The sequence below is a fragment of the Schistocerca piceifrons genome, chromosome 3 (assembly GCF_021461385.2).
Source record: "Schistocerca piceifrons isolate TAMUIC-IGC-003096 chromosome 3, iqSchPice1.1, whole genome shotgun sequence".
NCBI classification, from domain to species: domain Eukaryota; kingdom Metazoa; phylum Arthropoda; class Insecta; order Orthoptera; family Acrididae; genus Schistocerca; species Schistocerca piceifrons.
Window position 1 is genome coordinate 494,577,064 of NC_060140.1, and position 27,498 is coordinate 494,604,561.

Genomic DNA, 27,498 nt, shown 5'->3' on the forward strand with positions numbered 1-27,498 from the left:
TTTTAAGTTCTGTAAATCAGTAAGGTAACTGTGGAAAAAAGTACGTCTTCTTTTTGTGTCACTTGGTTTGTGGCTGTTTATAAAATTGAACTGTACTCTAATATCATTTCATTGTAGAATAATTGTGAAGCAATACTGACTATCAGGGAATACTGATTACGTGTAGCAGGAATAAATTTTTAATTGCCCATTTTCATTTTTAGTGCAACACTGTTCCCTTACATAAAGCAGATACTATAACTGTTTTCATGAAATGGATGAAAATAAGGTTGACTGGTTGCCTCCAAGTTCTGATCAGAACCTAACTGAATAATTTATTAAATTAATGGACTGTGAAAGGATTTGGGTGGCAAAAACACAAATTCTTGGTATAGGCTTCTCATAAAATCATAGGTAATTGTTTTTTAATACTTTTTATTCAAATAACTTTCACTTGCTTCAGTTAACAACGAAGTTTTATTACATGCACGTACCTTGAGTGGCTACTAGACTCCAAGTCACTGTACTAATTTTTCATCGAGTTCAATTTTCTTCATTGTTGCTTTTCACTTCCTTTCCCTAGTTGTAATATGTTTTCTGGTCCTCCTTGGTAGTTCATGCAGTGGTGATAGTTCCATGCTGCACATGCTGTGATGTAGGGATATCTTCTGATGAAGTCCAACTGTCCCATGCCACTGGAGTACCTGAAACAAATAATAAAATACAAAACAAATACTTGAACTAACCAAGAAAAACTTTTACATAGAAATGGCATCTTCCGGTCATTTAATTCTCATATAATAAAATTAGTTGTAGGCATACTTGCTCATTTATAAACTATGAGGGTATAGAGAATTTAGTACCTGTAATGCCTATGGGAAAAATCCTGAAATTGAGTTAAATTCCATCTGCTAGACAAGTGTCTTGGCCATATTGCAAAGAAATGTGAGAAAAGATTTGCAGATATCTACAGCAACAGAATATAAAATGCTTCTGAGAGGATAGAGGCTGTATAGCATTGAAGGACAGTGTGTATCTATGCATGAATTTAACAGTGGAGAAATGTATACTGGCACAAAATATTTCAACAGCTCATCAATAAATACAGAAGATGTTAATTCATGAGTCCAGGAGGATTAAACAGTAGTGTTCATAACTAGATGTATGTTCCTGGAACTTGAGCATGAAAGTGCCCTTGCCCTGTGATAAATTCTAATGTTAGTAGAGTCAGTATAATTTGAGGTTCAAAATGTTTCTTATTGCTGTAGCATAACATTAGCCTTCATACATGTGCAACAGAATTTATTAGCAAGAAACTATGTTCGTCTTGTCGTATACATATTTGTGGCTTTCCAGTAATGAATAATATTTTTCCATATCGGCATTGTATTTTATCGTAATACTGAAATGCATAAAGTTTATCTACAACTTTGTTGATATTGCACACTAAAACTATTATTAATGGGAACCTACAGATACATATGTTTTCAAATATATACTGTGAATGCCACTGCACAGTGCTTGGTGGAGGATACTTTATACCACCGTTGGCCACACACTGTCCTATCCCATATATGAATAGAGTAAAGTGAAAAATGTTTGACCTTGTCTCTTCTCTACATGCCTTCTAATCTCTCATACCATGTCCCCTTTATAATATATACATTGGCATACCATCTTGAATACGGATTCTGGAATTGTCCCTCCAAGGTTTCATGAGAATTGTGTTGTGTTCCTTGCAGCGGTGCACATTTGAATTCATAAAGTAATGGGGCACAATGTTTAAGGCACTGCACTCACATTCAAGAGTAGCAACATGTAAATCCCCACATGGCCCTTCATGTTGACATTGTCTGTTATCTTCATAAATCAGTTAAGGCAAATACTGGGACAGTTAATTTGAAAATGACATGGACAATATATGTTTGTTGGTCACCTTTAATACCTTATCCTATTAATATACAGACCTGTTATAATGCTGCCAATGAATATCCAAACTCCACTGACATTTTCCTTCAAACTAGTGTGTAGTGGACATCTGACAACTGGGAATCTACTGTAGAATAGGCCACTCTAGTGTGTGGTGTGTTGGTTCCTTAAAAGATATTCCACACTTTTCCCAGAACTATAAAAGCAAATCTATGTCTTCCATTTGACCTCCCTGCTGCCAAATTTGTACGCCTTCTTTCCATTTCATGTCTTCGGTAGTGTAACCTCTTTGTATTAAACAAGTGGGTCATGCATCCAAGTTTGTTATTAAAGCTTTAATATGATACTATCAAGTTTTCCCTTATTGATGTATTTTGAATTTAAACAATGGAAAATCCATGATGGATTAATGACAAAATAATGAAAAGGATAGATTGCTACTCACCATATACAGGAGACCTTGAGCCAAAGAGAGGGGAAAAAAAAGACTACTAAACATGTGGCTTTTTGGCCAAAGGGTATTCTTCTAATGAGAGTCTGCCTCAGTTACAGGACCCAAAGCTCACATGTTTAGCAGTCTTTTTGTAGTGCCTGTCTGCGTCTCAACATCTCCTCTATGTGGTGAGTAGCAATCTATCCTTTTCATCATATTGTTTCTTGAATTTATTAATGTTCACTACAGAATATGGAAATACTCTCCAAGTTCATCTGTTATTCCTTACAATGTGACATGTTCTTGACATCAACAGCATTGTCATGGAACCATTTGAAAACACTACTTATCATATCATATACTTTTTTGAGTAAAATGGGAACATCTGTTTCATTCACTCACACACACACACACACACACACACACACACACACACACACACACATTGTGTTCCACAAATCCCATCTTGAAGGAGGGCTTTCAGGAATGTGAAACAAATCAAGTTAGTAACAGGCAAATCAGTCACTTCTGGCAACTTCCAAAAAGGCTACTAACAAAAGATTATGAATAGTGCTAATACACTCACAGTGATGATCATGGGAATGAAGTCTGCATTGCTTGTAATATTATGCTGTCTTGATCACACTATTTTGTTTCTGTGAGTTTTTATTGAAGCATATAGATGTAATTTAGAATAACAGCTTGAACCCACTAGTGTACAATTTTGATTCAATACTCAATAATTGCCAATACCACCTTCCTCTGTACTTTTACTTCTCACATGGCCTGTCCAGTGCTGAAAATTTTATCTTCTAGCTCCTGCATGGCTGTAAATACTTGACATCTTTTCTCATCAGCCTAATCAGCTTTACTATTACTAGTAACACTTGTCTCCCTCAAGTGTCACTGATGAAAACATAACAGTGGAACGACAATGTGCATTGTAAAAGCTCTTTTTTGGCAACTATTCGTGGGTCTCTTGTAATCAGCTTCCAAGCAGTTGATTGTTCTTTAACCTCTGGCAGTGACAGCACATTAAAGAAAATCTTTGCATTTACTAGCTACAAGGCCAGAGCACAACATGTTTCACGAGTTTTACACTTTACAGAAATTGGTGGAGGAAATGTCATGCTAGAATAGTAAAGCTGTTTATTTGTCTTCACTGAGCAAAGTTATGATCACTCTCCTTCACTATTGGCCACTCAGTAATAATTTCATTCTCTGCAGTACTGTCATACCCATACCATTGTAAACTTAACCAACAGTCAGTTCTTGCCTATTCGGCCTTCTACACATCATTGTGTTACACATTACTAACTCTTCACACCTTCCCCTTAGATTTACTGCACTAAATGATCATGAAGTTTCGGGAGGTTACATTTATTGCACTTTTAGAGATCAAATAACATCATGGATTTGCAGCTGGTACTGTTGCTCTAGTCAGTTCTTAGGTGTTGTCCATCACCTGTCACAAAGGTGATATGTAAGTAACTACATGCATGTAATGTTGCCAGCAGCAAAACAGTGTGTAATGAGTTGCAACTACAATTAATGAGGCTCTTATTGCACATCTGCAAAGTACAAGTAATGTTTGTTAATTTACTTATTGAGAGTACAATGAGCCTGAAGCTTTGTTAATTGTGTTTTGGAAGCTTAGTATTTCAAATGCACATTTCTGTGCCAATTTTTGAAATAGTCAATCAGTTGGTATTTGACAGTTATTTATCAGCATTTTCATTGTTAGAATAACTGTGGGTCGATATCAAAAATTAGATGGAAAGAGGAAAGATTAGCCATGTCCATTGGCAATATTACACAGAGAAGACTTTTTTGAAGAAATTAAGTTTTCTTAAACTTTATGTTTAATGTATTCACACTGTTTAATTATGTGAGGCAGACATTCATTGTTCTGCTAATTGTTTCAGGGAGATGGCACAGCTTTTATCTTTAGGAATACAAAGGATGTGTTTACATTTTCAATGCACTGCAAGAAGAATTTTCCATTTCGGAAGCAGAAGAGCGATCTAGACATCGAACTTGATACAGGCACCAGTGATGCTGAATTTATGATGCAGCTTTGTGTAAAGTATCATATTGTACCAAATATCTCATTCACCCTACCGAATTGCCTCTGAATTACCAGTGTATATTGAAATAGTGATTGCTTGAAAAATATGGTGAAAATTTTTATAAAACATTATAATTCCAGTTGATTTCATTTTTTCTCCACATTGATGAAAGCTAGATGTTAAAATTTCAGTTCAGTTAATGAGTACATAACATCAAAATAATTTATGTACATGTAACAGATTGCTCCCTAAGAAACAATGTGAAATGATGTTGAATACATCCTATGGAACACTATGTATGTGATAATCTGCTTCTCCTCAGGAGAGATGACAATGAGCAGCAGTAAAAGAATTTATTAGTGACAAGATAACCACAAACTCTACCAGCAGATCATACAATAAAAAGTCTACTAAGCCATCGTAGAACACTCAGCACATCACTGGCCATATCACAAAACCAAACCACATCAGTTGTAACTGTCATCTTCAAGCTCCTCTATAGCTCTTTCACATAACTGTGAGTCCTGCAGGACAAATAGAGTTATCCCTGCTGACTGCACAGTGATTGGTCTACATGATCATCCTCTAGATTTATGGGCTCTACCAATAATAAAACTGCAGACCCTGTGCTAACGACATAGTCAATCAAGCTGTCTGCATCTTTATCAGTGCTGCTGTCTTTCCCAGAACCATACTTGAACTTGGATTCCATACCACATGTTATTAACCGTCTCCTCATCCATATAACTATTATTCAGTGTTATCCAGATCTGTGTCCAGTACTGCATTCCTCCTGCAGAGAATTGACACATAAACAAAGCTGAGAACCCATTTCCTACTGAAATTGTCTTGATAGCGAGGTTAGTTTTCTTCTAGACTGTAGAATGTGACTCGTGTGTGTGTGTGTGTGTGTGTGTGTGTGTGTGTGTGTGTTGTGTACATTTGATAACGAACTTAGTCCAGTAGCTGGTAATCTTTCAGTATACCCTTCTGCCAATGAACGTATACTACCGCTCATTAATTTCTTTGCACCTTGGTATTTCAGATTTACAACACAAATTAAATGTTATTTCTCACAAAATATAATTATATTAACTTCCACTTATATATATTGTATATAATACAATCACAATCATTATATTTTACTTTCATCAAAATATCCTCCTTTGGATTTAATGACTGCCTCACAAACTCAAGGCATGTGGTCAATCAGTTTTCGCAGGTATCGTGAATCTATATGATTCCACATATCGTTAACATTATTCCAGCTGTTCCTTGCTGGATATATTAACTTCCCTGACACGTCCGTCCACTTCATCCCAAACCATTTCAATGGGATTACAATCGGGGCTTTGGGGCGTATCACTCAGTACTTTCTGTTTTTCCTTGTAGTTCGTACAGTATGCCGACCGATTTTTTGGGTTATTACCTTGTTGCAAGGTGAACCCTTTCCCTATTAAGCGCAATCTGCTTCGTATTGCATAATAATGAAGTATGTGATGGTACTGCTTCTGATCCATACATCCTTATATTTTCACAATGTGGCCAACTTTATCTCTGGCTAAACATCCCCAAACCATAATAGAACCTCCATTGTGTTGAACTGTAGATAGAACACACTGCTGGGCTACCCTTTCCCCTACAAATCGGCAAACAAATATTCTCCACCTAGTTCCAAAAATCTCGAACTTCAATTAATTGGTGAACAACACCTTCGTCTACTCTTCCGATGTCTGCTTATGATGCTTTCTAGCCCATTCAAGTCTCTTCTGTTTATTTATGGGCCTTAGAAGGGGGTTTTCTTGCTGTGACACACCCTTTCAAGCCGGCTTGAGTCATTCTCCTTTTTACTGTTACAACAGATATTGTTCTCGTGTTCATTTCTACCAATTCTGCACGAATTTGTGGTGCTGTTTTGAATCTATTTCTCTTACTGGTAATCCTGATGTATCTATCATCAAATTTTAGTTGTTTTACAAGGTCATCCTGGCTGTGGTATGTCCTTATTGCTACCTGTTGTTTTCTGGTGGTGAAAAGCGTATTGCACTGCCCTTATAGACACACTACACTGTTTCGCAATTTGGTAAATAGATAAACCTTGAAGGAACTGACATGCAGGAACCACATGTCGTGTATCGCAGCAATGCTTGACATTCGCTGTGGACATCACATTACTACAGGGAACAACACAGGTGCACCAAAAGTGGCATCCGTCAGCAAATAGGTAAACAAACATATCAGATAAGTACATAATATTTATGTACACAACACTGTCTGCTGGATGCTATTGTATCTCGATGACCAAAAACAAAAATCATGACATATGTACAACTGTTGTACTACTCCTTTGCTTCATCAACTGTACCAATGGTATTAGATCTTATCTACAGAGAACTAGATGTCATTTATTGGGCGTATTGAAATTACTGAGCGGTAGTGTATACCAAAGTGAACAGCGCAATCTATCCTATTTCATACTGTTGTTTTTGATGCCAGATTTTCCATTATTTTACATTGTGTAATGCAATGTACCAAGATGATAAATAACACAAATCACAAACCCACTGAATTTTGCAAAAATATCTGCAGTTATGTTTTTGACCATGTGACATATGTATTAGTGATGAAACGGGGTGATACAAAGTGTTAGTCATTACAGTTGCTTTGTGTCTTTGGCATCATGTTTGCTGTCCATATAATTTGTACAGTATCCACAGCATTTGAACACAGGGCATATAATGCATCACCAAGATCTTTCCTCAGTAAATTATAAGACTGTATTGCTGATGTAATATTGAAATTGTGTAAGCTGACGCCATATCTGACTACACGCTCACAGATGAGGGATATGACTGCAGCAAAATGTGACAATGTAATGCACTTTGCCTGTTATTATCATGTTAGCATGTGTGTCTTACCACATGTTAGACATATCAGTCAGTTCCCTGTATCAACACGTTGGTGCCAAGATTTCGTGCATGACTCCCCACCAATGAACAGCAAGGCAGAATTCATATTAATATATATTCATGATATCATTTTTATTTTTATTTACACGTCAAGTTCCTTAGGACCAAATTGCAGAGCAAATGTCCAAGGTCATGGAACGTGTCAGTACATGAAATTACAACATAAAAGTAATAACAGATAAAAATAAAATGTTTATGAACCCAAAAAAAGTCAGTCCATAAGTTTAAGTAAATGCAATCAACAATATAACAAAATTCAACTTACTTGTTCAAGGAACTCCTCGACAGAATAGAAGGAGTGACCCAGTTTTGATTTGAAAGCGCGTGGATTATTGCTAAGATTTTTTAATTCGATTGGTAGCTTATTGAAAATGGATGCAGCAGTATACTGCACACGTGTCTGCACAAGAGTTAAGGAAGTCCGATCCAAATGCACGTTTGATTTCTGCCGAGTATTAATGAGTGAAAGCTGCTTGTTCTTGGGAATAAGCTAATATTGTTAACAAGAAATGACAGTAAGGAATATATACACATACAGGGCTATTACAAATGATTGAAGCGATTTCATAAATTCACTGTAGCTCCATTCATTGACATATGGTCACGAGACACTACAGATACGTAGAAAAACTCATAAAGTTTTGTTCCGCTGAAACCGTACTTCAGGTTTCAGCCGCCAGAGCGCTCGAGAGTGCAGTGAGACAAAATGGCGACAGGAGCCGAGAAAGCGTATCGTGCTTGAAATGCACTCACATCAGTCAGTCATAACAGTGCAACGACACTTCAGGACGAAGTTCAACAAAGATCCACCAACTGCTAACTCCATTCGGTGATGGTATGCGCAGTTTAAAGCTTCTGGATGCCTCTGTAAGGGGAAATCAACGGGTCGGCCTGCAGTGAGCGAAGAAACGGTTGAACGCGTGCGGGCAAGTTTCACGCATAGTGATGTGAAAGATTCAGTGTTTAAACCTCCTCTACCAAGAAACGTGCCAGAACTGCGAGCTCGCATCAACAATGCTTTCGAACTCATTGATGGGGACATGCTGCGCCGAGTGTGGGAGGAACTTGATTATCGGCTTGATGTCTGCCGAATCACTAAAGGGGCACATATCGAACATTTGTGAATGCCTAAAAAAACTTTTTGAGTTTTTGTATGTTTGTACAAAGCATTGTGAAAATATCTCAAATAATTAAGTTATTGTAGAGCTGCGAAATCGCTTCAATCATTTGTAATAACCCTGTATATTGAGAGGCCAATATCAAAATAGCCAGACAAGTAAACAGGGGTCAACAAGAGGTTTGTTGACTTACACCACTTATTGCCCTAACCGCCCATTTCTGAGTCAAAAATATCCTTTTAGAATGGGAAGAGTTATCCCAGAATATAATGCCATACATCATAAGAAAATGAAAATAAGCAAAGTAGACTAATTTTTGTGTTGAACGATCACTCGCTTCAGATACCAATCGAATAGTAAAAATGGCAGTATTAAGTCTTTGAAAAATATCCTGATCGTGGGCTTTCCACAACAGTTTATATCTATCTGAACACCTAGAAATTTGAACTGTTCAGGTCCACTAATCATAAGCCCGTTCTGTGAAATTAAAACTGAGTCTTACTGTGATGTACCGTTAGTTTATTTTCTACAAGCCATGAACTTAGGTCATGAACTGCACTATTTGAAACCGAGCCAATGTTGCACACAACATCCTTTACTACCAAGCTAGTGTAATCAGCCAACAGAAATATTTTAGAGTTACCCGTAATACTAAAGGGTATATCATTTATATAAATAAGGAACAGGAGTGGCCCCAACACTGATCCCTGGGGCACCCCCCACTCGACCGTACCCCACTCAGACCCCACATCACAGCCATTCTCAACATTGTAAATAATGACCTTTTGCTGTCTGTTACTAAAGTAAGAGGTGAACCAATTGTGAGCTACTCCCTGTGTTCCGCAATGGTCCAACTTCTGGAGCAATATTTTGTGATCAACACAATCAAACGCCTTAGTTAAATCAAAAAATATGCCTAACATTCAAACCTTTTGTTTAACCCATCCAGTACCTCACAGAGAAAAGAGAATATAGTATTTTCAGTTGTTAAGCGACTTCTAAAGCCGAACTGTACATTTGATAGCAAATCGTGTGATATAAAATGATCAATTATCCTTACATACAAAGCCTTTCCAATAACTTTAGCAAACACTGATGGCATACAAATAGGTCTAAAATTGTCTACATTATCCCTTTCTCCCTTTCTATAAACCGGCTTTACTACTGAGTCCTTTAATCGTTCAGGAAACTGACCATTCCTAAAAGAAAAATTACAAATATAGTTAAATACAGGTCTAATATATGCAGCACAGTACTTTAATATTCTGCTAGGCACTCCACCATAACCATGAGAGTCCTTAGTCTTCAGTGGTTTAATTATTGATTCAATCTCCCCCTTCCCCCCAGGGGGTCCACAACTCCTTTGTGGATACGTGCGTAGCGAGCATGGGACCCTGAGCTAATGTGGCCCTCCTTCCTTTTCAGGCTGCATACCTTCCTTTTCCACATCCTTCCCCATCCCCCATCTTCGCCCCCCCCCCCCTCCCCCCCGTCACCACCACCTCTTTCCTTCCCTTTCTCCCCCTCTGGGAGTATGTTTTGTGCCTACGTCCAGAGATGGACGCTCGAAAATGTAACACATTCTTCGCCTTCTCTCCTTGCAAGTCTTCGTCCTTCTCTTTTCCTTACCTCTTCTCTTTATGCTTTCTCCGCTGCAGTGTTTGAGACCTCTCTTCTTTCCTTTCCCCTTCTTTGTTTTTCCCTTTCTCTTTTTTCCTCCCTCTGCATGTCTGAAGGCCGACCCACGCATTTCCATGCTTAGCCGGTGATGGGGTAACGCGTAATTCCCCGACCCGGGTAGACAGGTAGGACACGTACGTACCCCCTGGTAACGACCAGGCCCAGGGAGGGGTGATTACTCAAGCTGATACCTTCCGAAAGTGCCCATTGGTCCCTCTGTCCATTTCTCGGGAGGTGTGACCTGAGGTGTGAACAATCACCTAAGGCGGGAGTGCCCTCAGAGAGGGCCCCCACAAGGGAGGAGCATGCCATCGGAGATGCCGGTAATCATGGAGGATACTTCCGCAATGGTTTCCTCATCTTCTGCTATGTCTGCTCACAAGCGTAAGTTCAATGAGTCTCAGCCACAGACAGTTCTTCCATCCTTGACACAGTTCCTTGTTGTTTCTCGGTCTGACGAAGGTCACGACTTCTCCACGGTCAACCCTTTCATTATTCAGAAAGGTGTTGACGCAATTGCAGGTCCTGTAAAGTCTTGTTCCAGATTACGAAATGGCACCTTGTTGTTAGAAACAGTCAGTGCCCTCCAGGCACAAAAATTGCTGCATACTTCACTGCTACACACCTTCCCTGTTCGGGTGGAAGCGCACCGCACTTTAAATTCCTCACGTGGGGTCGTTTATACATGCTCCCTCGACGGGTTGTCCGACAAGGAAATTCAACACTACCTGTCTGACCAGGGTGTAACGGCTGTTCATAGTCATGAAAAGGGTTGACACGAACATCGTTCCAACCTGTACTGTCTTCTTGACGTTTGACAGAGTTCAACTCCCATCGAACATCAAAGTGGGCTATGAGATAATTTTCGTTCGCCCTTACATACCAAACCCTATGCATTGCTATCGGTGTCAGCGGTTCAATCATACCAGCCAGTCCTGTTCCAATCCGGCCAAATGTGTTACGTGTGGCAAGGATGCCCATGAGAGTGCTTGTCCACCTCCATCCCCTCGTTGCATCAACTGTATGGGTGACCACGCTGCTTCCTCTCGAGATTTCCCCATTTTTAAAGACGAAAAGCTCATTCAGGAAATCAGAGTGAAGGAAAAGGTGTCGACCTTTGCTGCTCGAAAATTATTCGCCAGTCGAAAGCCCACTGTGCCTGAGACAGGTAAATACAGCACTGTCCTTGCCTCTCCTCGGCCAACCCTTTAGTGCCACAGTCGTCAGATCGGCCATCGCAAAGATCGCCCGTTCAACCTCCCCACTTTCGCCTGCTCACTCTAAGGCTCACCCTAAATCGGGTTCTGCTAAATCTCGAGCCCAAAAGTCAGACACCTAGACTTCCAAAAAAGGTGAAGATTTTTTACGTACCCCAAATTCACAACCATCAGTTCCTCCTTCATCTAAACATCCTGTTTCCAAAAAGGCTAATAAGAAACCCAGTTCCTCTCCTTCTCTGCCACGGCGTGTCTCATCTACAGCACCACCTGGCAGTAGCCGCCCTCGGCCGTCTTCTGTGTTGCCGAGGCGCAATGCTGGCGGCCGATCAACTGGCCTATTGCTGGTGGCAGGAGCTGCTCCTGAACAACCTATGGATCAGGATCTTCTGCCTTTGGCTGACTGCCATTCCACGCTGTCAGTCGCGAGCTCTGAGCTTTCGTTGTGTTGAGGGCAAGGTTGGTCACATTCTTCCATTTTCTGCCCACCCTATGTCCATTATCCATTGGAATATACGCGGCATTCAAGCCAATCGGGATGAATTGTCGATCCTCTTACGATCCTACTCGCCGGTCATCTTCTGTCTTCAGGAAACAAAGCTGTGTCCTCACGACCACTTTGTTTTACCCCATTTTCAGTCAGTCTGATTTGATCTCCCCTCTGTTGAAGGCACTCCAGCACATGGAGGACTCATGATTCTTCTCCATGATACTCTCCATTATCACCCAATCCCCTTAAACACTTCCTTCCAAGCTGTCGCTGTCCATCTTTCCCTTTCTGGATACACCTTCTCTCTTTGTACTGTATACATTCCATCGTCCACACCAATGGCATGAGCTGATCTCCTTCATCTTCTTGGTCAGCTTCCACCCCCCTATTTGCTGGTTGGGGACTTCAATGCCCACCACCCGCTTTGGGGATCTCCACATCCTTGTCCGCGTGGCTCACTATTGATAGACGTCTTCCACCAAACGGATCTTGTTTGCCACAACACTGGGGACCCTACATTTTTGTCTGCCTCCACGACAAATTTCTCTCATTTGGACCTTTCGGTCGGTACTGTTCCGCTAGCTCGGCGCTTCGAATGGTTCGCCCTTGCTGATACACACTCGAGTGACCACTTTCCATGTGTCCTTCGATTGCAGCCACACCTGCCATATATGCGCCCGCAACACTGGAAGTTTGCCCAAGCCGATTGGACACTTTTTTCGTCTCTAGCGACATTCGATGACCGTCACTTTCCTAGCGTCGACGATGAGGTCACTCATATTACAGACGTTATTCTTTCAGCTGCAGAACGTTCAATACCTCGCACCTCCGAATTGCCCCGGCGTCCCCCAGTTCCTTGGTGAAACGAGGCATGCCGTGACGCAATACGTGAGCGGCGGCGTGGTCTTCGCGTTTTCAGACACCGTCCAACATAGGCCAACTGTATCCGCTATAAGCAGTTCCGTGCGCGATGCCATCACGTCATCTGCGATAGCAAGAAGGCAAGCTGGGACTTCTTTACTGCCTCATTTAACACCTTCACTCCCTCCTCGGAAGTTTGGAGTCAGATTCGACGGTTATCTGGCGCGCCTCGTTTCTCCCCGGTCTCCGGGCTCACTGTCGCACATGATACCATAGTGGACCCCGTTGCAATTTCTAACTCATTGGGTCAACACTTTGCTGAGATTTCGAGCTCTTCCAATTACCCGCCAGCGTTTCTCCCGAAGAAACGCGCTGTGGAAATGCAACCTCTTGCCTACTTCTCTCAAAGTCACGAAAGCTACAACACTGTTTTCTGCATGCAGGAACTCCAACATGCACTCTCTTCTTCTCGCTATTCCGCCCCAGGACCGGATGGTATCCACATCCAAATGTTGCTGCATTTACCATACCATAGTCTGCGTTACCTCCTTCGCCTTTATAATTGAATTTGGACCGACAATATTTTTCCCAGATGATGGTGGGAAGCTATCGTCATTCCTGTACCGAAACCTGGAAAGGACAAACATCTCCCCTCTAGCTATCGCCCCATTTCTTTCACGAGTAGTGTATGCAAGGTTTTGGAGTGTATGGTGAATTGCCGTTTAGCTTGGTGGCTGGAGTCCTGCAGTCTTTTAACACCTTCCCAAAGCGGTTTCCGAAAGAATCGTTCTGCAGTTGACCATCTTGTTGACCTCTCCACTTATATCATGAACAATTTTCTCTGGAAATGCCAAACGGTAGCAATATTTTTTTATCTGGAGAGAGCATACGATACCTGTTGGAGGACAGGCATCCTCTGCACACTGTTCTCTTGGGGCTTTCAAGGTCGGCTGCCCCTCTTTCTTCGCGAATTTATGGCAGAGCGCACATTTAGAGTGCGGGTCAACACTACTCTTTCCCGTACTTTCTCCCAAGAAAACGGGGTACCCCAGGGCTCTGTGCTAAATGTTGTACTGTTTGCCATTGCCATAAATCCCATTATGGATTGTCTCCTTCCTGATGTCTCAGGCTCCCTCTTTGTGGACGATTTTGCGATCTATTACAGCTCTCAACGGACCAGCCTTCTTGAACGATGTCTTCAAGGATGTCTCGGTCGCCTCCACTCTCGGAGCATTGAAACCGGCTTCCGCTTTTCTACCAGTAAGACCGTTTGTGTTAATTTTTGGCATCGTATGGAGTTTCTTCCACCTTCCTTACATCTGGGAGGTCCGTTTTCAGATGTCGCTAAATTCTTGGGTCTTATGTTTGACAGAAAACTGTGCTGGTCCTCCCACATTTTCTGTCTTTCGGCTCGCTGTCTGCGATCCGTCAACACCCTCCGTGTCCTGAATGGTACCTCCTGGGGAGCGGACCGAGTGGCCCTCCTCCATCTCTATCGCGCCCTAGTGCGATCGAAATTGGACTATGGAAGCATAGTTTACTCCTCTGCTTGGCCGCCTATTCTTCGTCGTCTCGACTCTACCCACCACCGTGGATTACATTTAGTGTCCGGAGCTTTTTACACCAGCCCTGTGGAAAGCCTTTAAGCTGAGACTGCGGAACCTCCGCTGTCCAGTCAGCGAGCTGTCCTTCTGAGTTGTTATGCTAGCCATCTGTCGTCCATGCCTGCAAATCCAGCTCATGACATTTTTTTCGACGCCTCCTTGGATTTAGGGTATGCAGGCCGCCCTTCCTCCCTACTAACACCGGGAGTCCACTTCCGTCAACTGCTCCATTCTCTTTCCTTCCGCTTTCCTGAAACCTTCTTGACAACTTGGGGTACAGCACTGCCTTGGCTCCGTCCCCGGACCTGCCTGCTTCGTGACCTTTGTCAGTGTCCCAAGGATGGTACCCCTTCACTTGTTTATTGTCGGGCATTTGCTGCTCTATGCGCACAAGTGAAGGATGCCACATTTATTTACACTGTTGGCTCAAAAACATCATTAGGTGTTGGGAGTGCCTATATTGTTGGCAACACCCCAAATCGATTTCGGCTTCCCGACCAGTGTTCGGTTTATACTGCGGAGCTTTACGCTGTTCTCCAGGCTGTCCAATACATCCGTCGACATCAGCGGATACAGTAAGTTATCTGTTCAGATTCTCTCAGCACTCTCCTCAGTCTCCAAGCTCTCTACCCTGTCCACCGGATTCAGGACTGCCTCCACTTGCTCCACTTGGGGGGCGTCTCTGTGGCGTTCCTCTGGCTCCCAGGACACGTTGGTATCTGTGGAAACGAGGCGGCCGATATAGCGGGCAAGGCAGCAGTCTCTCTTCTTCGGCCAGCTATTCGCATGATTCCTTTCGCCGACCTACGGAGTATTTTATGTCGTCGTGTTGCTTTTTTATGGCACGCACATTGGTCGACACTTCCCAATAATAAATTGCGGGACGTGAAAGCTCTTCACTGTGCTTGGACCTCTTCCTCCCGAACACGTCGTCGGGAAGAGGTAATTGTAACTAGACTCCGGATAGGGCACTGTCTTTTTAGCCATCGACATCTTTTAAGTGGCGATTTTCCCCCAATCTGTCCCCGGTGCTCTCAGCTGTGGACGGTAAGACACCTTTTACTTGAGTGCCCCTATTTTACTCCGTTACGCGGCCGTCTACAGCTGTCGCCTGAAATATCTTCCATTTTAGCAAATGACGCGCGCTCAGCCGATCGCGTTCTCGAGTTTATTAGTGCCAGTGAGATGGCGTCAGTCTTTTGAAGCTCTTTTTGGGGACAACCAACCCCCTTCTATAGTGGTTTTTGTAAAGCTTTCCTTCTGTTTTTAGTTTCTACAATTTTTTGAGTTTCGTTCCCATTGCTGCTGGTTTCCAGTTTCGTTTTTTTACCTTTTCCTAAGTCACAGACCAGGCGCTAATGACCATAGCAGTTTTGCGCCCTAAAACTGTTACAAAAAAAAAAAAAAAAAAAAAAAAAAAAATCTCCCCCTTGTCGGTATCACAGAGAAGTATTTCAGACATCAATCTCTGAAAGGCGTTTACTATGCAAGTTATATGATTCTCTGTAGAAGCTAAAGTTTTATTTAATTCATCAGCAATACTCAGAAGATGGTTGTTAAATACTGTACATATATCTGATTCATCAATAACATTATTTTTACTGCGAACTGACTATATCGTCGACCTTGATCAGACACTTCCTTCACAACTGACCATATGGTTTTAATTTTATTCTGTGAATGAGCTATTCTATTTGTGTACCACATACTCTTTGCCTTCCTAACAACATTTTTAAGCACCTTATAGTATTGTTTGTAAAGGGATACCGCAGCTTGAATGTGACTACTTTTAACATTTTGATATAATTCCCGCTTTGTTCTATATGATATCCTTATCCCATTAGTCAGCCACCTGACTGCCTATTACTGCTAGCACCCCGTTTAGAACATTCTAATGGAAAACAACTCTCAAAGAGCATGAGAATGGTGTTAAGGAAAGCATTATACTTATCATCTATGTCATTGACACTATAAACATCCTACCCCTCTTGTTCCTTGACAAGGTTTAAAAAACTCTCTATTGCTGTTGGATTAACTTTCCCAAGTAGTTTGTAATTACATGTGACATTTGTTTGAATACAAGAGCCTTTTAGTGTTAAAATTTGTGCATTGTGGTCTGAAAGGCCATTCATGCTTTTACTAACAGAATGCCCATCTAGTAACGAAGAATGAATAAAAATATTGTCTATGGCTGTGCTACTGTTCCCCTGCACCGTGGTTGAAAAAAACACAGTGTTCATCAGATCATAATAATTTAGGAAATCTACCAACATCCTTTTTCTTGCACCATCATACACAAAATTTATATTGAAGTCACCACGTATAACTAACTTCCTACAAAGTGAATCAAGAGTCCTCTCTAGCTTGAGCAGAAATACTCTTAAGTCAGAGTTAGGGGACCTATAAACAACAACAATTAGAAGTTTAATTTCATTAAATTTAACTGCCCCTGCACAGCATTCAAGTATCTGTTCAGTGTAGTGCTGTGATAGGTCTATGGACTCAAATGGAATACTGTTTTTTACGTACCTAGCCACTCCCCCACCCTTCAAGGAACTCCTTGAAAAACAGCTAGCTAATCTGTATCCTGGTAAAGGAATCCTCTGAATAATTGTCAAATTATTTAAGTGGTGCTCCGACATACCAGTAATTTCAGAGTCAACATCTGTAAGCAGTTCACCAACTTTATCTCTAAGACCTCTTATATTTTGATAAAAATATGCTAATTCCTTCTCTACTTGAAAACATGACATCCTCTGAAGGTGAGCCCTTAGTTAGAGGGACTTCCTTTAAGCAGGTGTACCTCTAAGCTGACTTCAGTCTAAAAAAGGTGCACCTCTAACACCAACTACTACAGGAATTTTTCTCTGAGCGATCCCACCATCACCCACTACACTGTCACCTATAAGCTTTGCCAGCCTCCCCTTCCCATACCTATTGAGGTACACGCCATACCTAGTGTAACCTGATCTGCTGATAGACCCAACTGGAAGCACTGAAATGTGCCCTCTGCCATCATCCACCCCATGTTAATGCGCCTAACAGCAGCATTAAGATGAGGCCGATCATGATGCTGAAACAGTTGCATGAAATGCACATTATTGACACCAGTTTGAGTAGCTATCTTTACCAGGTCACCAACTACATCACATTCCCCGTCCCTATCAAGATTGTTCCTGCTCCACCTACTATCACTACCTGATCCTCTTTTGTAAAATTTCTACATAACTCCCCTATGCTGTCAGTCACCTGAGCCAACCTTGCACTAGGCTTCACAAAGCGGGTGACCTGGTACTCACTCCCCAACACTTCCTGCAACTGCTGGCCCACACCTCTACTGTGCGAACTACCTAACAGCAGAACATTCTTCTTTCTGTTTGACTTTGCAACTAACCTAGGCCTCCTAACTGCTGAGGACTGCTGCATGTTCCCTACATCTACAGCTACAACAGGCTCCTCTCCACTCAACTCTGACAGTTGGTCAAATCTATTGCATATATGTGAAGTATAACTGTCTGAATACCTCCTCTTCCTTGCTACCTTCTTGCCAACTGCTTGTTCCCATTCCCCACCATCCTTCACCCTCTTCAACCTATCTAGTTCCTCCTTTGCGCATTGTAACTGCACCTGAAGGGCACAGATCTTACACTCTTGCTCCTCTATCAACTTATTTCTACTACAGATTCTGCATTCCCAGGAGAGGAACTCGCTAGAATGCCCACTGGCTTCCCCACTGCACTCCCCCCAATGAAAATTCTTTGAACAAATCCCACGCCGTAATCCACTATTCACAAACCTTCGACAGAGCTCACACTTCTCACTTATGGTAAAATTTTACAGTTACTGAAAAAAACTATTTGTCTACATTACCTAAGTTCAGTTACACCAGTAGAACTATTTATAGAACTAACAATAACGATCTCAAAATACTCTGTCTACTAAGAAAGCAATTACTTGTATTAATACTACTACTACACCACAGCTAATACCAATGATGATGGCATTCTCTTGGATCTTGGTGAAGCATTATATGCCCTGTGTTCACATGGCTGTGAACATTGCACAACTTACATGGACAGCTCTTTGTATCACTCTGTTTTGCCACCAATACCTTAACTTGTATAAGAAATGGTCGAAAACATATAACTGCAGATATTTTTGCAAAATTCAAAGGTGTTGTGATTTGTGTTATTTATCTTACTGGTACATCACATTACACAATGTTAAATGTCGTTTCTGAAAGTATTTTTATGGAGTGTAGCCCTGATTGGAAGTGAAACAGACAAGAAGAGAACAGAAGCTTTTGAAATGTGGTGTTACAGAAGAATGCTGAAGATTAGATGGCTAGATCATGTAACTAAGGAGAAGGTACTGAATAGAATTGGAAAGAAGAGAAATTTGTGGCACAATGTGACAAAGAAGGGCTCTATTGGTAGGACACAGTCTGAGGCAACGAGTGATCACCAGTTTAGTACTGGTAGGAAGCGTGGGGCTAAAAATTGTAGAGGGAGACCAAGAGATGAATACAGTAAGCAGATTCAGAGGGATGTAGGTTGTGGTAGTTACCTGGAGATGAAGAGGCTTGCACAGTATAGAATAGCATGGAGAGCTGCATCAAACCAGTATGTGGACTGAAGACCACAACAACAACATATATCAATAAATCATTAAAAGTAATTACTCTTGCAGTTGCTTTTATATTTTTATTACATGCATCTCCATAAGTCTGGCAGTATTGAACAGGTGAGTGACATTGTCAACAGTATCTTTGTGTTGTGTGGTAGTCTTCAATCTTGGGTCTAGTCTACACAGCTGCCTATGCCGGTAGTCCAAATTGTGTGCAAATCTTATCATCTCTGCATAACTGCTGCAACCTACATGCATTTGAACCAGTTTGCTTTATCTGCACGTAAATCTCTCTCTACAATTTTTACTACTCCCACAGACACTTCCTCCTGTTACCAAATTTATTATTCCATGATGCCTCAAGACATGTTCCATCAGCTAGTCTTTTCCTTTAATCATGTTGTGCCATAAATTTCTTTTGCCCCCAGTTTCATTACCTGATCTACCTATCTAATTTTCAGCATTATTCTGTATTATCACATTTCAAAAGTGGGTAAGCAAACTAATAATCTTTCCACATGTCACTTCCATCAAAGGATACACTCCAGGCATACACCTACAGAACCCTTAAATTTGCATCAGTGTTAACAAATCTGCACTTCTCAGAAGTACTTCACTAGTCATTGCCAGCTTGTGTTTTACACCTCCCTACTTCAGCCTTAGGAAGTTATTTTGTGCCCAAATCACAAAACTTATCTACCACTTTTAGTGTCTCATTTTGTTAGCTAAGTTACTTGGCGTCACCTGATGTAATATGGCTACATTCCACAATCCTTAGTTAACTTTTGTTGATATCCATATTGTAACCTCTTTCCAAGATGCTGTCCATTCCATTCAGCTGATCTTTCAAGTTCTGTTCCTTATCTGATATAATTACGTCATTGACGAAACTTAAATGTTTTTATTTCTTCTCTTCTTTCTTTCTTTCTCTTCTTTCCTGTGTTCTACAAGTCACCATCCAAACCACACTCCATGTTTTACTTATGAGCCACACTGTACCAACTGTCTCCTTTATTGAGTTTGGCCCAAACAGCCAGAGGTAGTGGTCATGGGTGTGTGAGCTGCATTTGTGTAAATGTATGTATGTATGTATGTTGTGTATTTCTGAAGAAGGCCTTCTGGCCAAAAGCTTACGTGTTTAGTAGTCTTTTTGTTGTGCCTGTCTGCAACTCGATGTCTCTGGTATATGATGAGTAGCAATCCTTCCTTTTCATAATATTGCCATTACACCATTCTGGATTTTCCATTGTTTATTTCTTAGATTCTTATTGACATCTATGGGTATTAAGTCCGTCGTGTATATCTTGCACACTAGGTGGAATAATTTTGTCGTGGCATGTTCTCCTAAGGAACATCATCTACTGTGTGCATTGTTTCAACTTACGTCTTTCAGTGTTGTGTCAGATTCTTCTTACTGTGTCGTATCTTCTGTCTCGTGTTTATCTTTTCCCACTTCAGTCTATAGTATTATTTTCAGGTGCATATTCATACATGCTGCTACAGTTTTGTATTTCCCCTCTAGTTATTCCTGCTTTCCTGCTTGGCACTTTCTGTCAATCTCTGTATTCCCTTCTGCTTGCTTCACTTCCCGTGTTTGTATATTTTCATCTTTCATTGATTATATTCAATATCTCGTGTTATCCAAGGATATATCTACGTTTGAACAGGCTTCTCCCCTCCTGTTTTCTCCACTGCAGAACAGTCACCACTATGAATGTAACATGTTTTTACTGGCCAGACTGGCACTAGCTGATGTAGATTTGCGTGTATCACTGAACATCTAATAAATTTCCATCAGTTTTAGATGCTGTGAGTATTTGTCATATATCACTGCTGCACTCTTCTTTCGAACTTGTGGAAAAAATTATGAACAGCAAATTTTCTCATTTGGACATACCTTCTAGCATGGGCCACAAAGTTTTTGAAGTCAAGGACACCAGCATGTGAGTAGAGGTCTGCACAGATACAGATGCATCCACACTGCATTGACAGGTCCCTTCTTGTCCGCATCCACAAATTCCATATCTGCATCCATGGATATTTGAAGATGTTTGATTGTTCAAAGAGATCAACAATGCTCCATGAAGTGGAACATGCTGCTCCTATGTATTGGAAAACATTCTTCACCTAGAAACAGTGTTGTGCAGACAATTGACGGTTTTCTTTAAATTTCTCGATATATTGATTGGATAGGAGCTGTACTGGGCCCTCACATCTATAAGGAAGTGCGCCATCTCAAGAGATGCATTTCCATAAGCAATTTCAAAAAGTAAAATGTCTTTGTGACAAGACTAATGAGTTTTTTTGTCATAGCTACCTTCAAATTGGGCAGGACTACAGGAACTTCTTAGTTTCTTTTAGTATTTAAAAAAGTTATATTGTACTATTTTTCCAGCCTCACACGCAAATCAGAAGTCCCTGTTTTGTATGCGGTATAAGAATACACTTTTTCACATCCAAAATAAATCACTATATCAATATTATGAAAAGGAAATTTGTTACCATATAGCAGAGATGCTGAGTCGCAGATAGGCACCACAGAAAGATTGTCACAAATAAAGCATTCGGCCTGTAAGGCCTTTGTCAAAAATTGTCAACAGACACAAACACTCACACAAATGCAAATCACACACACGACTGCAGTCTCAGGCAACTGCAGCCACACTGCGAGCAGCAGCACCAGTGGATGATGGAACTGGCAACTGGATGGGGTAAGGAAGAGGCTGGTTTGGGGAGGGGTAGGGATTGTAGGGTAGGGGTGGCGAACAGTGCAGTGCTGCTGGGGAGCATGCAGGGACGAGGTGGAGAGGGTAGGGCAGCTATGTGCAATCAGGAGGTAAAATGGGGACAGGGAAGGGGTGGGGAGAGGGGGTAGCGGAAAATGAGAGAAGTAAAAAAGATTGGGTGCGATGGTGGAATGAGGGCTGTATAGTGCTGGAATGGGGAAGGTCGGCTGGATGGGTGACAACAATGACTAACGAAGGTTGAGGCCAGGAGGGTTATGGGAATGTAGGATATATTGCGGGGAAAGTTCCCACCTGCGCCATTCAGAAAAGCTAGTATTGGTGGGAAGGATCCATATGGTACAGGCTGTGAAGCAGTCATTGAAATGAAGGTTGACATGTGTGGCAGTGTGTTCAGCAACAGGGTGCTCCAGTTGTTTCTTGGCCATAGTTTGTCAGTGGCCATTCATGTGGACAGATAACTTGTTGGTTATCATGCCTACACAGAATGCACCACAGTGGTTGCAGCTTAGCCTGTAGATCACGTTTCACAGGTAGTCCTGTCTTTGAAACTTCCTGGCAGATTAAAACTGTGTGCCGGACCGAGACTCGAACTCGGGACCTTTGCCTTTCGCGGGCAAGTGTTCCACCAACTGAGCTACCCAAACACGACTCATGCCCCGTCCTCACAGCTTTACTTCTGCCAGTACCTAGTCTCCTACCTTCCAAACTTTACAGAAGCTCTCCTGCGAGGTTAATTGTTAGTAACTATGATTATGTGTTAAGAAGCATTTAATGACTTCATTGGCTATATCTTTTAGTGTGTCATAATTTTTGCCAAAGTGATTGTTGAAGAACTGAATCTCATGTGGGTCACTGTGTTCCTTGTTTAATAATGCTGGTGAACAAATTTTTGTATAACGACAATATGAAAAGCATTGATTGCTACTCACCACATAGAGGAGGCATTGTGTCACAGACAGAAACAATGAAAAGACTGCTAACATTCACTTTCAGACAAAAAAAGTCCTCTATCAGGAGCAGGAAACAGACACATTCATATGGACACTGTCTACAACTCTTCAGGTCCAACTGCAGTCTGTGCCTGTGTCAGGCATGAGCAGCAATATGTGGTGGGGGTAAGGAGGAGGCATGGAGGTGAGGGTTGGAGGGCTGTGCAGGGGGAGGGGAATAGGAGAGGGAGATGTAGAGAATGGGAAAAGGCTAGTAGGTGCATTGGTGGGACAAAGTTGTTTGCAGTAAGAGAGTGAAGGGGAGGGAGAGTTCCTACCTGCACAGTGCACAAAAGTTGGCATTGGTAGAATGGATCCTGATAGCATAATTTCAGTGAAATACATCATGTTAGGCAGCTTGTTCAGCAAGTCGATGGTTCATTGGTAACTGTTTGGCAGTGGTCTTCCATGTTGTTGTTAGTTGTCATGTTAACATAGAAAGCAGCACAGTGGTTGCAGCTTAATTTGTAGAGCATGTGACTGCTTTCACAGATAGCCCTGCCTTTGATGGGATAGGAGATGTCTGAGACTAGACTGGAGCAGGTGGTCATGGAAGGATGGATAAGACAGATCTTGAGATGTTGCATCTGGGTCTATTTCATGGATATGAACCATGAGGCAACAGGTTGGGAGCATGGGTGGCATAGTGATGGGCAAGGATATTGGGAGATTCATTGGTCAGCAGAATACCACTGTGGAAGGGGTGAGGGGGGATAGTGGGTAGGATATTCCTCATTTCAGGGCATGGCAGGCTGGAGACTGAACCCTGCCAGAGAATGTGATTCAGTTGTTCCAGTCCTGAGTGGTAATGAGCAAAAAGAGGAGTGTTTCTTTTTGACCATGGTACTGAGTAACGATAGGATTGCTGCTCCTTGGCCAGATGGTGGTTTTGTGGGAGGTGGTAGGTGACAAGTGACAAGACATCTGTTTCTGTACAAGAATGGGTGGGTAGCTTTGGTTTGTGAAGGCCTCTGTGAGACCTTTGGCATATTTGGAGAGGAACTGCTCATCACTGCAGATGTGACAACCATGGGTGGCTAGGCCGTATAGAAGTGGCATCTTGGTAGTGAAAGAGTGGTGGTAGTTGAAGTGGAGATATTTCTGATGGTTGATAGGTTTGATGTGGATGGAGGCACTGACATAGCCATCCTTGAGATGGAGATCAGCATTGAGGAAGGCGGCTTATTGGATTGAAGATGAAAAGTTGAAGCAAATGGAAGAAAAAGTGTTGAGGTTCTGGAGGAATGTGCATATGGAGTCTTCACCCTCAGTCCAGATCATGATGATGTCATCAATAAATCAAACTAGGTGAGGGGTCTTGGGAATCTGGATGATTAGGAAGCCCTTCTCTAAATGGCCCATGAATGGGTTGGCACAGAATGGTGTCATACAGGTGCCCATTGCTGTACCATGTATTTGTTTGTATGTGATGTCTTCAAAGGAAAGATAATTGTGGATGATGATATAGTTGGTCATGGTGACAAGGAAGGAGATTGTAGGTTTGAGGTCAGTTGGGCATTAGGAAAGGTAGCGTTCAGTAGTGGCAAGGCCATGGGTGTTAGGAATGTCAATCTAGATTAAGGTGGTACAGACAATGATGAGTAGGGGAGATGTTCTGGGGTGGACCTAAGGATTTGAGGAGGTACTGGAGATCCTATTGGATTTCTGGGATAGGATCGCTGTGGCAAGATTTGTAGGTAGACATATCTGACAGCTGGTGGAGACCTTCCGCCAGGTAATCCCTGCAGTTCGTAAGCCTTTGTCAGCAGGTAGGATTATGAGGTCAGGATCAGTTTACAGGTAGTAGAATGTGGTTCTTACTATGAATGTACGGTTGGTTTTCATGATGGGTGATTTGTGGAATGATGATGAGGCAAGATTCAAGTTTAGCGAATTCTGGAAAGTTAACAAGGAGTGGATCACGTTTGGATGGAGGAGTGAACTGAGTCAGGCAGGGTACAGTATTGACTTTAGATTGTGTTTAACTGGTAGAGTTAGGTGGTGAAAAAGTTTTTCTACTGTAGGGACCAGGAGAAGGAGAGAAGGCCTTTAGCAAGTCCAATTAGGAAGGGAGACAGTGGATAAGGCCTTTATGAAGGACTGATACTTTTGTGGGACTGAGCTTTTGGAGGGCAGGTTCATGGTTGTGTTTGGGCCACGCGTAGGTTCTGGGTTCTGTATGGTATAGTAAATGTAGTAGGTCTGTGAAGCAGGGTTTGTCAGTTATGAGGAGATTTGGGGGCAGATTTGATGAAGACTTTTCTACAAGTGGTGGATAGTGGTAGTCCAAAGTGGAAGTAGGTGGTGAACAGGTTGAAGAGATTTTTCAGGTGGCATTGTGCATGCTGCTCTAATTTCTGTAATGGAGTTCCAATCTGGGAGATGGAACATAGGAATTTGGAATAGTAGAGCAGGAGAATTTTATGGACATAGAGGAAGTATTACAAGGAGCTTTGGGCCTGGTTTATATGGTTTTACAGGGCTAGGTTGGTGAGGGCTATGGGCTGACAGAATTTGATAGAGCTTATTTTGGGAGGAGGGGTTGGAGCTGGAAATTTATAATTTGATTCTCAGGCCATTTCGGGGGGGATTCCAGGAGCATATGTGGAACTGGGCTCTGACTAGGGATAGGGAAACTTTTCTGTGTTGGCACATATGGAAGGAACAAGGATTCATATAGCAGGATTTTAAAAAAAAAAAAAAAAAAAAAAAAAAGACACACAAAAATCACAAAAAAGACTAAATAGATTAAATATAGGGGAAAAAGATGAGACCTGGCAGAGGAGGACCAATAGTGAAGGACAAAAACAAACTAAAATCAATGTGAAAACACAGTGAGACCAAAAAGAAAAATAAATAAAAATACAGTAATAATGTTGATGTGAGGCATGCTGCCATGGGGTGGTGGGTCTACAGCTGTTCAGTTATGAGAAAATTGGATAAATTTTTATTCTTCTATCTCAGTTGCATCAGTATACAATTTTGCTGCCCTGCTTACAGGTTTTGGGCTGATACCTCCCTTTCTCAAAAAACACATCTTCTTATTAACCATAACTAGTCATACAGTATGGTGTAAAAAGACATGAATAGCTTCTATACAGAAAGTCAAACTGTAGACAAAAAGTACTCTCATTGATCTTAGCCTGTGTGTCTGACTGAGACAATGAAACTGAAGTGTCAGTCAGATGCAACAGTACACACATAAACCAATATTGGTGAGAGCACTTCTTGCCCACAGTTTGACTTTCTGTGGAGAAACTATTTGTATCTTTTGGTATAATGTTGTATGTCTAGTTACGGTTAATAAGAACGTGTGTGGTTTGAGAATTGGCATGTCACCATGAAGCTGATAACCACTCAGCACAAAGTATATATTCACACAACTGACACAGACAAAATAAAAACATTATCCACTATCCACAATAATTGTGGGATGCAGGTCAATACTATCCCACTATAATGTCACCTTTAAAGGCACTGCCTAAAAACATGTACATCATACGTCAATGGGCACCCACATGGGTGCCAACCTAATCATGGGCCATCTAGAGCATTCCTTCTTATCCACCCAGAATCCCGAAATCCTAAGCTGGTTCATATTCACTGATGACGTCCTTATTATCTGGACTGAGGATGAGGACACCCTATACTTATTCCTCCAAAACCTCAACACCTTCTCCCCCATTCACTTCACTAGGTGCTCCTCAACCCAGCAAGCCACCTTGCTCAGTGTTGACCTCCATCTCAGGGACAGCTACATCATTACCTCAGTCCACATTAAACCTACCAGCCACCAAAAAATCTGCATTTCGTACTAAGATGTCCCTTTCGTACAGGCTAACCACTTGTGCTTGTCGCTTCTGTAGTGATAAGTAGTCCTCCCCCAAATATGCCAAACATCTCACTAAGACCTTCACATAATGAAATTACCCTCACAACCTTGTTCATGAACAGATCACCCATACCTTGCTCTCCAGTCACCTGTCATCTCCATCACCACTGTCTGGCCACAAAGGACCACTCCTCTTGTGACTCAGTACCACAAAGGACTGAAGCAAATGAGTCACATTCTACACAGGGTTTCAACTACCTCTCGTCGTGGCCTGAAAATGAGTAGTATCCAGACCAATATGCTCCCAACCCCTCCCACAGTGTTATTCCATCCTACACAATATTCTTGTCCATCCCTACGCCACCCACAGTCCCAATCCCTCACCTTATGGCTCATTTCCCAACAATGGATGTAGATGCAAGGCCTGTACCACACATCCTCCCTCTACCACCTACTCCAGTTCTGTCACAGGGATATCCTAGCCCATAAAGGGCAGGGTTACTTGTGAAACCAGCCATGTAAACTACAAACTAAGCTGCAACCACTATGTGGGCATGACAACTAACAAACTGTCTGTCCACATGTGGCCACCGCCAAACTGTGGCCAAGAGACAGTTGGACACCTAGTTGCTTAATATGCTGGCCAACAATATGTGCTTCACTTCAACGACTGCTTCACAGCCTGCATCATCTGGACCCTTCTTACCGACACCAGCTTTTCTGGACTGTGCAGGTGGGAACTCTTCTTACAACATGTCCTTCATTCTTGTAACATTTCCTGGCCTCAACCTTCACTAGTCCCTGTTCTCCACACTTCTCTGCTCCCACTCTAGCACGAAACATGCTTTCTGTTCCAGCGAAGCACCTACCAGTCTTCTCCCCTTCCGTACGTCTCTCCTCCTCCTCCCTTCCTCCCCTCTCCCCTTCCCCAGCAGAGCTTCCTGACTCTGCACCC

At 42.0% G+C, this 27,498-nt stretch overlaps 1 protein-coding gene across 7 annotated transcripts in view; it reads left to right on the plus strand.

The window, feature by feature from the left end:
• Positions 1 to 27,498, plus strand: part of LOC124790046 (uncharacterized protein SYNPCC7002_A1628-like) — a 58,314-nt gene that overhangs the window by 25,877 nt on the left and 4,939 nt on the right. For 6 of the 7 annotated variants that reach the window (XM_047257604.1, XM_047257607.1, XM_047257608.1 and 3 more), the window contains one exon: positions 4,267 to 4,422. The exons of the other annotated variant lie outside the window; for it this stretch is intronic. In XM_047257604.1, the coding sequence (XP_047113560.1) occupies positions 4,267 to 4,422 (156 nt within the window). The remainder of the gene's footprint in view (positions 1 to 4,266; positions 4,423 to 27,498) is intronic. 7 annotated transcript variants of the gene reach the window in all.